This window comes from Culicoides brevitarsis, chromosome 3, assembly GCF_036172545.1.
Source record: "Culicoides brevitarsis isolate CSIRO-B50_1 chromosome 3, AGI_CSIRO_Cbre_v1, whole genome shotgun sequence".
NCBI lineage: Eukaryota > Metazoa > Arthropoda > Insecta > Diptera > Ceratopogonidae > Culicoides > Culicoides brevitarsis.
Genome location: NC_087087.1, coordinates 11,627,805 through 11,643,539, shown reverse-complemented (window position 1 = coordinate 11,643,539; position 15,735 = coordinate 11,627,805). Strand labels below are relative to the sequence as shown.

Sequence of the window (15,735 nt, the reverse complement as noted above, 5' to 3'; positions counted from 1 at the left end):
TCGAATTAAAGTTTTAATTTTTAACCTAATTCAATTATGAATTTTTCAAAAACCTTAAATTTTTAAAATTTGAAAATTTTTAAAAAATTTTAATTAATTTTTTAACAAAAAAAAATTTAATTAATTTTTAAAAATTTGAAGGCTAAGTCTATTCTATATTTTTTCAATTTTTTACTCAAAATTCGAAATTTTTAATTCAAAAATAAACTGTCAAAAATTTGAAAATTGTTTTTGCTGATTCAAAATCCTAAAATAGAAAATTTTGCCTGAACAGTAAATATTTAATATTTTATTTTAAATTGTAAAAAACCTTTCAAAATGTTAAAATTTTTTTTTATAAAAATTAAAATTTCAATAAAAATTGTCTGTTAAAAATTTGAGATTCGCCTTTTTCGCTAATTCAAATTTAAAAAATCTGATTTTGAAATTTTACTAAAGTTTGAATTAGCAAAAAAGCGAATTTCAAATAATTTTAAAATGCCTGGGCCTTTACATTTTTCCAATCCTTTTAACAAAATTCAATTTTAAATACTTAAAAAATTTCAAAAAATTAAAATTTGTTCGTTAAAAATTTGAAAATCGCCTTTTTGCTAATTCAAACTTTCAAAAACTGCTAATTATGTAGAAAAATGTTAATTTTCTCTAAAAAAAAATAAAGTTTCAAACATTTTTCCTTATTGTTACAGCCTTAATCGCATTGTTATTGTACTCTTTACTTTACTTATGAAAAGGTGTACATTATTAGCATTAATAATAATCATAGTAATAAAAATAATACGAATATTTACATTGCACTTTTCCTCGTTTCGTCGTTCGCATTTTTTTCGCTTGTTCGTTGATTTTTTTTTCGTTTCGTTTTGTACGAAACAATTGAATTTTTGAATTTTACCAAGAAATTTATAATCGCGCTGTAAAGCACTTAATCGGTAAACACTGCAAATTATTGTGTATTGCTATCAAATTAGTGACGCTAATGGTTTTTAGCTACGTTCTTTATTAACGCTGTTTGCCATTCGATTCATTATTTAAAAAGCTCACAAATTGGATTCGAGCTGGGATTTTCTCTTTCTCGCTGATTTTATTGCGATTTGACTTCAGCTTGGATTTACAAAAGGGAAGAAAGATGAGAATTGTAAAAAAGTAATAAATAGGACAACAAAAAAAAGTATCATATTGCTCTCTTTGCTAGCTTAGAGCTAATTGGAATTGAATTCAATCAAATTGCTATTATTTTTTGACTCACGTTTCTTCCTTTCTCCCTTGTCTTGTCTGATGCGATGAAGGCACAAAAGAGCGGATTTTGCATGGGATTTATGGCGAAAATGGTCATCGAGCATCATCGTCATCAGTTTACATTTAATGACAAGACATCTGATATTGTTATGATGAGACGTTTCAAAAGAAATAACAAAATTTCTTCTTTCAGGGATGGAGATGGACTTTTTTTCAACAAGAAAAGTTTCTAACTTTGGCAGAATTGGGTAAGTAAGTCATTATAAATTAATCCAAACCAAGCATATAAATTCTAAAAAAATCCGGCCCTGACATCAAAGTATCAATTCCAAATCCAAAATTAGACGTTTCGCTTACAAAGTTGCCCACAAGCTCATTTTTCCTATAATTTTAAATAAATAAATAACAAACGATCTGCGAGACACAAATAAAATAATAATAATAATAGCCTAGACTTGTGAAGAAGTGAGAGAGTTGCTATTCATGTAAATAAACATTTTCGCAGAAAAGCTAGCAATTACGTATACACACGCTTCTATTGTCATCTGAAAGCAACTGCAGCATTTCCACTGCATGACAGACGACAATCGGAACAATTTACATGATTGATGGCTATTTTCTTCGACGACTTTACGTCAACTGGCAATAATATTATCATCAATTTGATGATTATTGTTATTATTTTCAATAAAAACTAGAAAAGAAATTCAATTATAGCGAGAATCTGGGTGATCTGTTGAGTGAAAAAAGAGATCAGCTTCTTCTTACATCACTCCTCGTCGCCAATTTTTAATGATGCATGTTGTTTGATGAACCACGAGACACAGAAATGCAGAGAGAGAGAATGGAAGTTTCGCAATATTTTAATGACCCATATGATTATTAACTTTTTTTTGATGCATTTAAAAGGAAAAATTTCGGTTTTATGCTGAATTGTTGTCTTTGTTGAAAAAATGTGCATTGGGCTAAAAATTTCGGGTTTGAATTCAACATTTTCATTAAGAGTTCATCTAGAATAATAAGAGTAAGAATCTTAAAAATTTATAAAAAATGAAATTTTGAACTCAAAAAGAGCCGAAACTCTGAAAATGTGCACTGGGCAAAACTTTAGAAATAATTTTAGGTGAGATTTCAAAAAAATTTCAAAATATGCATTAGGACACTGTAAAAAAATGTTCATTAGGATATAATTTCAGAAAAATGACAAGCTAGAGGTTAAAAAAATGTGCATTGGGTCAAAATTTGAAACAAAACTTAATAATTTTAGAGCTAAAACAAGCCAGAAGTTAAAAAATTTGCATTGGGTCAAAAATTTTTTGATATAATTCATTTAGTTTAAACAGAGAAATCAGGGTCATAACCTAAGAAATGCATAAAAACAAAATTTTAATGCAAAAAAAAACCAAAAGTTTGAAATGTGCACTGGGCAAAATTTAAAATGTAATTTTAAGAGAGATTTCAAAATATTTTTTGAATAAAAAGTCGAAAATATACATGAGAACATAAAAAGAAATGTTTATTAGGATAAAATTTCAGAATTGGACCAAGCTAGAATTCAAAAAATGTGCATTGGGTCAAAAATTTTGGGATATAATTCATTAAAAATGAAAATTTAAAATAAAAATAAAATTTGCATTGAAATTCATAAGGCAGAAATTTTAAAATGTGCACTGGGCTAGAATTTTAAAAGAGGTTTTCTGAACGATTTTAGAATGTTTTTTGAATAAAGAGTCAAAAATATACATTAGAACATAATTAGAAATGTTCATTAGGGTAAAATTTCAGAATCGGACCAAGCTAGACATTTAAAAATGTGCACTGGGTAATTTTTTTTCACATTATTTAAAATCAAAAAGCGATTTCATCATTTCAAAAGAAAACTTTCTTCAACATAATTTTTCGAATCAAATCAAAAATCGGTAAATATTTTTACTGTTTCTCGATCCGCTATACATTTCAATTTACCTTTTCATGTAAGTAATTCGATCAAATGTAAAACTACTGTAAGCAATAAATGTATAACTTTGTTGCTCGCTACCTAAAGCAAGCGGCTTTTTGAGCGGCAGCAATTGAATATATTTTTGTTAACTTCCTCATATTATTTTTTTTTCTTTATTTGCAGAAATTTTTTCACATATGGTTAACATATTCATTCAGTCGTGTACTTTGCGCGATCGGAGTATTATATAAAAAAAAATATGAATAAATGATCATAATACTTAATAATTATTATATAGAGAGGTACTTATTCGAACAATGTAGTGCATAAAAAATGGATTTTTGCATAAACCATTGAATTCTTTGCCTGTTTTTTTTACTATTTTAGGCTCGTAACATGACTACGACATGCTAATGTGCTTGCAATTATTGAAGCATACATCAAGCAGTTATATGACTTTTCGTTGTTTTTGTTATGATAGAAGATGTTACGTTACTTTTTTGCAAATTTTCATCTAGAGCACAATGATGATGATGAGATGTGATGTTTGATGAAAGATGAATTGAAGGGAAAAAACGCAATAGACACATCAATAAGGTAACGGTGATCTTTAGATCTTTTTGATGTTTTGCGATATGAACATGGAAAGTTATCGTTAGATAATGTTGCGTTATGATGGCAAGTGAAATGCAAGAATTTTGCTTTATTGTTAAGTTTTTATGGAGGAAGACGGAAATTTTATAAGATGTTATGATTGATTTTCAATGTTTCTTGATAAAAAGTGATAAAAATTGATTTTTCTTCAAAATTTGGTCAAAATTAATCACTTTTTGGTACAAAAACTGAATTTTGTTCGTAAATCCACTTTTAAAAAATGTTTCAAAAAATCCATCAATCCATCCAGGAAGTCAAAACACCACAAAAAAGGAACGAAATTGGGTCAACAACACAGTTAATCCACGTTTCTTAATAATAATTTTCGCGGCGCGAATTCCTCACCGAACGTGGCGCAGAGAAAAAAAATCGATATTTTTGACTTTTCTGAAGCAATGGTAGGTTTGCGGGCATATTCTTCGAAAAATGATTGTGAACTTTTAGAGGAAAAAAATTTTCAAAAAATTTTACTCAACTTCGATTTTTTTTTCTTTTTCAAGTAATTTTTCAATTTTTGTTTCTTGATAAAAAGTCGAAAATCAAAAATTTTTTCAAAATTTTTTTCACTAGAATTCGTTGTCTGAGCAGATCATTTTTCGCCTAAACATGCCCGCAAACCTACATTGCTTCATTCGAAAAATATCGATTTTTAAAAAATCCATCAATCCATCCAGGAAGTCAAAACACCACAAAAAGGGAACGAAATTGGGTCAACAAGTTATACATTTATCGTTAACAGTTACGCCCTTTCATCATTATGTTTCGAAGGCATATTTTACCGTTTTTTATTTTTGTATTTTTTTTTTCATTATTCTGATTATTATGATTGCGCGCTCCTTTTCCTACTTCCATGCCATTATTACTCACTTAACGATATTTTTTTCTTGTTCTTACTCGGAGCTTCAATTTGTGCCAAAGCTCGTTGAAATGTTAGAAAATTGATGATTAATGAACTGATTGAGAATTTCAAAGCTGCTGCCTTTATATTTTTTTGCCAATAAATCATGATAAAGGGAAGACAGAAGACGTGCTACTTATCGACAAAAAGTCGTGATTTTGGTAGAAAAATAATCACAGCAATAAATTTTGTAGTATAGATTTTTGTTGACCTTGATAACGATCGATGTTGCCATGTGATGTAAAGCTTTTCTTTTGTGAAATTCTCGAGGTTTTTCTACGTCATTTGATAAATGTTAATAGAACGAATGATTCATCAGAAAATAAAGTAACTAGACATTAAATCACTTCCTTCACTTATTTCATTTGATATTACCTCATATGCAAATTGAAAGCGTTTGTTCTGTAGATGCAATCATCACTTTGCTCTTTATTTATTTTTTTTAGATGCTTTTTGTTGAAAATTTTCTTATTTTCGAAAATCGAATATGAAGTTTGAAAATTTGAAAATTTGAAATAAAAGCTTTATAAATTTTCGAAAATAAATACAAAAGCTTCTCAAATTTTCGAAAATAAATACAAAAGCTTCACATATTTTCGAAAATCGAATAAAAAGCTTCAAAAATTTTCAGAAATTTGAAATAAAAGCTTTTCAAATTTTCAAAAAAAAAATAAATACAAAAGCTTTTCAAATTTTCAAAAAAAAAAATAAATACAAAAGCTTCACATATTTTCGAAAATCGAATAAAAAGCTTCAAAAATTTTCAGAAATTTGAAATAAAAGCTTTTCAAATTTTCAAAAAAAAAATAAATACAAAAGCTTTTCAAATTTTAAAAAAAAAAAATAAATACAAAAGCTTCTCAAATTTTCGAAAATTAATACAAAAGCTTTTCAAATTTTTGAAAATCGAATAAAAAGCTTCACAAATTTTCAAAAATTTGAAATAAAAGCTTTACAAATTTTCGAAAATTGATACAAAAGCTTCACAAATTTTCGAAAATAAATACAAAAGCTTCACAAATTTTCGAAAATAAATACAAAAGCTTCACAAATTTTCAGAAATTTGAAATAAAAGCTTTACAAATTTTCGAAAATTGATACAAAAGCTTCACAAATTTTCGAAAATAAATACAAAAGCTTCACAAATTTTCGAAAATAAATACAAAAGCTTCTCACATTTTCGAAAATTAATACAAAAGCTTTTCAAATTTTCAAAAATCGAATAAAAAGCTTCACAAATTTTCAAAAATTTGAAATAAAAGCTTTACAAATTTTCGAAAATTGATACAAAAGCTTCACAAATTTTCGAAAATTTATACAAAAGCTTTACAAATTCTCGAAAATCAATTTTAAAGAATCCGGAAGCTATTTAAAAATGTTTCTAAACAATTTTTTAATTATATTTTTTAATTATTTTTTTTTTCATTTCATATGCAAATCGCAAATTTATTGTTACACATTACAATCTGGCTTTAATGCTCTAGCATCGTCATCATCCGAACGAATCTCTGTGTAACAAAAGTACTTTTTGTAATGTGTTGTTAGCATAAAAGACACATTCATTATTATTTATTTGCCAGACTGTGCGCCGTCCTTGAAGTGTTTTTTTCAGTTTATATTCACACTTTAAGAGAGACAAATTTTCGCTTCATTTCTTAAAAAAAATCGAACGAATAATTACACAATAAACAATCATGATAGATGGCAAGTGATGCACTCAAGTTCACACTATTTGTCTTTATGGTCCATTTCCTGATTCGAAAATTTCACATCGCAACTCGTCGTCGTCGTCGTCAGCTGTTTAAAGGCAGATCATTCACTTTTATTGTTCGCTCAATGCCATTCCGCAACGAAAGCGACAAAACTTTTCATTATCAACGAATATTTTCCCAGCTTTGTCTCGGCAATTTTTGCGTGTACGTACTCTGCATATTATTTAAATATTAGTCGTAGCGCGTCACTTTACTTCCTTACAACTGCAATACAAATAAATAAATGAAATATTTTTGTGTAAAAATACCATTTTGTAGACAAGTCAGCAAAATTAACATTTAAAAATGTGCGTAAAATTTATGGAAATAATTTTTTTTTTTCGGTGTACGTTATAAAATTTATATTTCCTCGTTTTTTTTGCTATTTCATAAAAAGTGAGAAAAATAAACTAACAGATGTAAAAAATGTCATTTTTTAATGAGTTTTTTACTCATCTGCCTTCTGAAAAATTATTTTATGCGATTTTAATAATTTTACGAGTTTCTCTTTGGAAAAATTTGTCACACTTTAACTTTTTAATCTTAAAAAAAATTACAGAGCTAAAAATAAATCAATAAAAATTTTCTTTTTTCTAATTTTTCATGATGACGACAACCGCAAATCGTCTGGCTCGAAGAAAAAACTAGCTTTGCAATCAAACGCACCGGACATGACTTCAAAAATAAAATGCAGAAGATACCAATAATACGTGAATCGGACTAGTAGTGTCATGCCAATATATTTCCAATGTTTTCAATAATAAATTGCGTGTAGACGACATAATTATCTCTTTTTAATGTTGCTGTTCATCGGTGATTGCGTCGTCGTTGTCGATGTGATCCGGTCTCAGTTACAAATAAAATGGTTTAATTAGAAATAAATCTGTGTTAACGAGTAGCGAGTGGAATGTTGTGAAAATTTTCACGTTTTGTGATGATTTTCATGGATTTTGAGGTGAGTTATTGTTAATTAAGAGATTTTTATTTTATTGAGTGACAGGTGAAAATTTTTTTATTTGAACTGATTTTTATCTTGTTGGAAATTTGAATTTTTTTTAAATTTAAATTAATTTTTATTATTAAATTTATTTATTCAAATAAAAAATAAAAATAACTTAATTCTTCACATTAAATTTAATAAATAAGAAAATAAAAATTATTAATCGATGTTATTAAACAAATTAATATTTTTAAGTTAAAGTTAAAAATATTTTTAAAAAATTTAAAAAAAAAATTAATTTAATTTTATTTACATTATTATTTAATTATTTAGTCTTTTATTAATTAAAAAAAAATAATAAAATTTAAAAAAAATAATTTAAATAAAAATATTTTAAATAAAATCATTCGAAAAAAATTATTAACATTTTTAATTTTTTAAATAATTTTATTTTTATTTGTTAAAATTATTAAAATTAAATTAAAAAAAAATAAAATTATTTAATTAATTTTTTTTATAAAATTTATTAAAAAAAAAATATTTTTAAAAATTAATATTTTTCAAAACAAAAAAGTTGAAATAACTAAGCACTTCACATTTAATTTAATTCATAATAAAATAAAAATTATTAATCGATTATTAAACAAATTAATATTAAAAAAAATAAATTAAAATTAAAAATATTTTTAAAAAATTAATTTAATTTTATTTAAACTATTAATTAATTATTTAGTCTTTAATAATTTAAAAAAAAATTAATAAAACTAAAAAAAAAATAATTTAAATAAAAATATTTTTAATAAAAGCATTCGAAAAATATTAATATAATTTTTAATTTTTAAATGATTTTATTTTTATTTGTTAAAATTATTTAAAATTAAATTAAAATTAAAATTAATTTTTTTTATATCGAGAAATTTTTTAACAAAAAAATTTTTTAGAATTTTCCAATATTTTTCTTAAAATTAATTAAGAAAATTATTTAATTCTCTATTAAATTATTTTAAAACACTTCTACAGCCTAAAATGAAAAAAATTTAAGGTGCGAAATTTAAATATTTCAAACAAATAAAAATTTGTTACAATTCAAAACGACTCAATCTCACCAGACATGAAAAATTGTGAAAATCCTTCACATTCACATCACGTGCGTAACATCCGAAAATTGAAAGAAGTTTTTATTTAAACTTTCTCCCCCTAAAAATTACTTGCTGTTTTAACGTGAAAATCCGCATGAAAATCCATTCACGTTCCAAAGCTTAATTAGAGCCGATTAGTTGCTTGCTTACTTAGACATCATCTTTTTTTTTGTTAATGCAGCAAAAATAAAGTTTCTTTAAGATAATTTAATTTGTTACTTTTCTTATGCCGAAATTTATGAAAATTATTCAAATTGGGAAATTTTAATTTTTTTTTTACTTGATTTATGTACGAAAAACGCCCCAAAAATGCACACAGGTCGGTCTCTCGTCTGGGTGAGGCAATAAAAAAGGGTGCATGAATCATCCTGTTACGGAAATATTTGCAAGTAAAATCACGATAAAAAAAGTCTGGAAAGTAAATTGGATTTTTTTTAATGTCCATAAACGTGTGTCAAAAATTAAATAATAACCAGAGGGCAAAATTTTTTACATTCTACTCAAAAATCGAAGAGGAAAAACAGAAAGAGAGGGTTCGACACACCTTTCTTTAATTTCATTGACTGCTTCATTTAATTGAACGCGGAATTTATTGAACATTTTTTAATTAAATCATATTTTATTGATTGTTGACTCGGAATTCACGCAACAAACGGGCGTTACTGGCCCTTGATGCGATATAAATCTTATCGACGAGCAAATATCGTCGTCTAGACGGCAAATTCAATCGAGGAAGACACAAATCAATAATTAATTTAAAAGCCATAAGTTATGCGAAATTGAAATCGAGATTGAAAAAAAAATATTACACATCGAAGCAGAACGAGGAGTGGCTTTCAAAATCATTTTGGAGCAAATTTTGTCTGGAATTTCTTCATTTGCCGCATACTCAAGTGCGCTTAAGTAAATATTTCTCACCCAGACTGGAGTTCTCGAATATTTATTTATTTTTAATTGAATTATTTTGTAATAAACACTTGAGCGGATTGTCGGCTTGCGCGTATTTTGACACAAATATTCGAGCGAGAGATACGATCTCCCGACAGGAATTTGATATTTTTGCATTGTGTGTCAATTATTCAATTATTATTATTTAAAACATTTGTCGTTTATTCACGAGAGAGTGAATAAATAAATAATAATAAAATAAAAGCTTTAAAAAATGTTTTTGCATGAGCAACTAGAGTTCAATCAGTGCGCGAAAATCTGATCAAGATTAGAACGAAATTCAAAATTGATTGATAGTTGCCAGAGTATTTTGCATACAATACAAAGAACTCTTTTTTATAGTTTGAAATATTAAACTCCAAGGTGAATTTTACTGAATAAATATCGAGTGCGCGCTTTTTAATGTGAAAAGGCCGGAACAATTTATGAAAATTTTTACCGGTTTTCTATATGATAATATTTGAATTAGCAGAAAAGCGATTTGCGAATTTCAAGTGGTAAGTGTTTTTATTTTACTCTTGTTTCATTTTTTCTACAGTTTTTTCTTTTTAAATTTAAAGTTTTTCTTTCAAATTTAACGTGAATACTCAAACATTTCAAAAATGTCAAAAAATTCTCAATTTTTTATAAAAATTTATGAGTTTTGAATTAATTTTGTTTTTTTATCCCAACAGGATTTTTTTTATTTTTAGGACATCACTTTTACTGGTATATTAAAATGTGTATCAACTCAATCCATGGAACAACTTAAACAAATTTTAATAAATATATCTAATAATGATTAACAATGGTAGAAACGGACGAACAAATATTTCCATTCAAGCAATAAAGCAATCAACTTCCAAGTGTTCCGGTGAATCCTTCTTAAAAAAAAGCGAATATGCCCATCAAGATCTAAAAGTTGTTCAAAGAAAAACGATCATCTGAATACGCTGCTGACTACTATTTGAGTGGAGCTTGATAAGTTAAACAGACGGCTCATCGTTTCGAAAAACTAAAAGACAATTCGGCTTCAATATTCAAAAAAATTTTAGCATGTAGGATAGGACTTTAAACATATATGCCTTAGAGTCTAAGGCTTAGACTTTTAAATAAGAAGATTTTAGATGTTTCCATTCGATCGATTTTACTTAAGAAGCTGTTTAAACCTTGGCTAAGTTGTAATGATATTTTGTGTTTAAAAAATCTTTATTTTAAATGAGTTATCAATTTAATAATTTTTTTTTTCATAATTCTCATCTTCAAAGAATTATTTAAAAAAATGGATAAACCCTACTAAATTTTTAAAAGTTTTTGGTGTTTCAAATATTTTTAAAAAATTTGCGTAGCAAAAATTTCAAGAAAAATCTTAAACAAAAGTTATTTTTAAAATCAGTTAAGATAAAATATGAACCATTTTCGATAATTGTTTTAGCCTAATGAAAAAAAAAATTACAGAATAATAAAATGACACCAACCAATCAGATGATATGCAAATGACGAGCAAAGGACAATCACCTGGCATCATGGCATGGACACGACACGCCATGACTGAGTCAGTAAACTTCAAAAATAATGGAAATTGACACGTCGATCAATTATCATGCGCTTGACATTGATTTCTGTGAGTTCATCTCTTCTCTTTGAACCATATTATTTAAAAGTTAATTGCATTTGACACTTACCTCAAGATATTGGGATGCGATAATTTATTGAGCAATTGCACTTCGCGCAGCATGTTAGGCCGATTCGATCGCAGCTGATTCATTTTAAGGACCATCACTTCGCCAGTTGTCCGGTGTGTGACCTGTAATTTGTAAGAAACGAAAAAAAAAGTTAATTAAATTATAATGCGAGAAATATTTGTCATATTTGCGCGTCAATGGAAAATTGCATGTCACTTGCGATGGTAATTTGAGACACCAACACTCTCTTTTGCCGAGTAAAAGCTGCTTAAATTTATATCTCGACGACAATCGCTTCAGCTAAAAATATCGACCGTTATTTTTGATGATGTCGAGTTTAGCTGGCGTCGTCTTTTAATCTCATACAAGGCCACATTTTTTTGCATGTCTTTCACAAGTTGTTTTTCCTAGTCGCAAGAAAAAGATTGAATCCCTTCCCACGCAAATGCTGTTTCCGTTCCAAATAAATTGGTTCCGAATAAAAAGCTATTTTTGGCACAATTTATTTTTATTTCTGTGCGAAAAATCTTTGAAAATGCTAAAAATAATCAAGATAACAGCAAATTATATGAGTGAGAGAGAGGAAATGTTCTGTTGCTGAAAAAAATTGTTTACAAAATTCTTAATATTTATTTATATATTTTTGATGTTTTTTGCACAAACATTGACCGGTTTTTATATACAAAGGTGAAAATTTAATGGATTTTGCAAATAATTTATGGTCTGGCGTTTAAATGTTAAAATATTTTCAAAATTAAAAAAAATCTAGAATATTTTAATTATTTAAAAATTTTAATTTAAAATAAAGTTAAAATTAAAATTTTATTAAAAAAATTCTTTTAAATCTCAAAATAAAAATTATTTAATTTTATCAAAAAATTAAAAAATATTTTGATTTATTTTTTAAGCAAAATAATTTAATTTATTAATTTTATAAAATAATTCCTTAAAATTAAAAATAATAATAAATTAAAAAATATTTTAAAATTTAGTAATTTAAAATTAAAATTTATTAAAAAAATGCATTTGAGATAATTTTACTCAAAAAAACACTTTAATTATTTCAATTAATTTATTTAAAAAAAAAAAACAAATTAAGTCAAAACCACACAAATGGATTGTTGAGTTTAATAACATTTTAATGCAAAAATTTATTAAAAGTGGGAGTGATGATAAATTTATATATGAAGCAAAGAAAATATTTATTTTGCATGTTTTTGTCTGTTTTGTGCGCCATGAATAGAAAATATTACAAAAAAAAAAAAATTAAACAAACAAAAATTTTTGGCTCAATTTTGAGACAAAACTTTTGTGACATCTCTCTGTTTATTTTTCTCTCACATTTGTCAAAAAGTAAAATTTTTCAAAAAGTTTTGACATTTCAGTTTGTTCTCGAATGCTATAAAATTCTTGTTGTCAACAAACCAAAATTGAGATCTCGTGCTTTAAATTTTATAAGAAAAACAACGGATTTAAATCTTCGTAATTGTCGGCAAATAAAAAACGAGCCGCAAAAGTTAAAAAAAAAATAAATTTAATAATAATTGAAACATTTTATGAAAAAGGCACCTCAATGCACCTTAGTACAAAAAAAATATAATGAAACAAAAGGTGTGTCGTGACTGCTTGATTTGTAGTAATTTTAGTGTTTAAAGTACTTAAAGGCGCCCTTCAATCATCACTCCAGCATTGAACGAAGAAATGCTTATGTTTTATTGTTTCATTGCTTTTCAATCGTAATTATGTTAGACACATCATTACCTTTTTTTTAGTAAGGTTGAGCTTTTATTGACTTTGAATAAAGTTTTTCTAACTAATTTTCTAGAATTGGTAGTCAAAAGAGTCATTGAACTTGAAAATTATTATATTATAATTCAATTGTAACATGTAATAATAGTATATAAAAAAAACTTTCTAGGTGTCGAAAATGATACGCTTGCAATGCATAATGATATGATGATGATTTACATTTGATAAGCTAAATTATTTTAATGATATATATGAATTACTTTAACATTGTATCATATAAAATAATAGCATTATACATAAATTATAATAAAACAAACAACTTATTATAATATTATTAATAATAATATTAAACATTACATTTTAAAATAAACAAAAAAATATTAAAATTAATGCATTTTTTTATTAGAATTAACAATAAAATTATAACTTGAAATTTCTTTAAAAAAAAAACCTTCAAAGTTTAATACATATATCTTAGATCTATATTTGTATAACTTTTACAAAAATTATGCAATCTCTAAAAAAATAAACAAAAATAGTATTTTAACAACAAAAAACAGTATTGTGTTATACATTTCAATATTGCATTGTTCAAAGGAAATGATAATAAATAAATTGAATACACATTTTCGATATTGTTCATTGTAATATTACTCACTTCTTATTTTTTTGTTATTATTATTATTTCATATATAAATATATTTGTTTAATATATTAATATATATAATAATAAAACGTTTGTTTGTTTATTTTTTGCAACACAAAAAGAAAGAAAATTTGCAATTTAATGCAAAAATAAAAAATATTAAAAAAGTGAAAATAAAAGTTTAACTAAGCAGAAACCGAGTTACGCATAATTTTGTATAATGTATATTTTAATATATATAAATATTTTTATAATGATATATGTTATATATTTTTGTATATAAATTGATGTGCGTGTGAAAAATTTTAAAGTAATTTATTTTTTGGTAATTCAATATTCTCCCAAAATAATTTTAAATGTTGTTTTTTGTATTAATAAAATTTAATGTTTAACTTTTTTTGTAAGTTAAAAAAAAAGTGAAAGACCACCCAAAATTAAATCGAGTAGCAAGTTAAGTTGAAGCAAAATAAAAATAAGTAGAGTAGTAGAGCATTATTTGACAAAACATGCTCTCTGCTCTGCTCCTCTAGGGCATAATTTCACCACTTATTGTAAAAAACTTTTTTTTCCTCAGCTGCAGCTCAGAGTTCAAAATGTACAAGTTGCATCATCGCGACACGAGAAAGCACACGATTCAGTTCTTAGAAACACAAAAACAAACAATTTCTAGTCGTTGTACTTTTTTTTTAGTTTTAGTTTCGAGTGAGAGAAAGAGAAAAGAGATTAAATGTCCATATAGAAAAAAAATAGTAAATAAAAAAATAATACGACGATCATATTGTTTTGGTATATTGTGTGTAAAAAACTATAAATCATTGCAATAAATGTAAATAAATTGAAAAAAAAAACAAAATAACGACACGACACAAATCGTGAAGAATTTAGTCCACCGCGAATCGAACAATATTAGTGTTTAGCTGAAGGGAGCTAACGTGTAGTTTTAATTCAAATTTGTCGTGAAATATCATAATTTGCATTGGGATTTGAGCTTATATCAACTACAGATCAAATCCCAGTGCAAATTTTGATATTTTATGACAAAAATGTGTTTGAATTTTTCATATTTAATCGAAAAAAAAATTAAAATTTGCACTGGGATTCGATAATATATTCGGTAAAAATCAAACCCCCAGTGCATATTTTAAAAGTTCATGACTTGTATTTGTGTATATTTTTCATATTTAGTCAAGAAGAGTCAAATTTTGCATTGGGACTCGATATAAAATCGAAAAAAATGTAAAAAATTGAATCCCAGTTTAAATTTAGATATTTCGTATATTTTAGAAATCAAAATTTGCATTGGGAATTAACTAAAAATAAATTTTCGTTAAAATCCCAATGCAAATTTTGATATTTTATGACAAAAATGCGTTTGATTTTTTCATATTTAGTCGTGAAGAATTAAAATTTGCACTGGGATTCGATTATATATTCTGTAAAAATCAAACCCCAGTACACATTTTGATAATTCACGACATATATTTTCCATAAATATTCCTGAAGAATCAAAATGTGTACTGGGATCTGATCAAATTTAATCAAAAATCTAATATAGACCAATTCCCAGTACAAATTTTGATATTTCGCAAATTTTAAAATATCAAAATTTGCACTGGGGATTGATTAAAAGTAAATTTTTGTCAAAATCCTAATGCAAATTTTGATGTTTGCCAACAAATTTTTCAATTGAATATCAAAATCTGTATTAAAATAAAAAATTTTGTGAATCCCAGTGCAAATTTTAAAACTTTTCAAAAAATAAATATCTTTAAAAGTTAATAAATGTTACACGTTAGCCCTCTAACATAGAAAAAAATAATAAAAAATGTATAAAAACGAAACTGATTTATAAGTTAAAAATTCAGTTTGCTCTTGTTTTCGTCGTACTACCAGCAACGTTCGTCGCATATAAATAAATAACAATAACACTTTGTTAGTTTAAAGGTATATCAATTTTTATGCTACAAAAATGAGTATTTTTTCAATATTAACAAAAAATTTGCAGCAACATTCATCTATAATAGTAATAATACTACTAATAACAATAATAAAATCATTGAACCATTTAACTTCCCATTCATACAGAGTTCGCATATAGACAAGCGAATTGTTCATCTGTAGCTTATTAGACCGTTTTTTATGCTCAACAGGGCTCGACAGTTTTCATGTCGTCA

The 15,735-nt window shown here is 25.7% G+C and overlaps 1 protein-coding gene across 1 annotated transcript in view; it reads right to left on the bottom strand.

The window, feature by feature from the left end:
• LOC134835089 (serine/threonine-protein kinase PLK4) overlaps window positions 1–15,735 on the bottom strand; it is a 66,238-nt gene that overhangs the window by 20,938 nt on the left and 29,565 nt on the right. Inside the window, exon 3 of the mRNA XM_063849944.1 lies at window positions 11,167–11,288. Within this exon, the coding sequence (XP_063706014.1) occupies window positions 11,167–11,288 (122 nt within the window). The remainder of the gene's footprint in view (window positions 1–11,166; window positions 11,289–15,735) is intronic.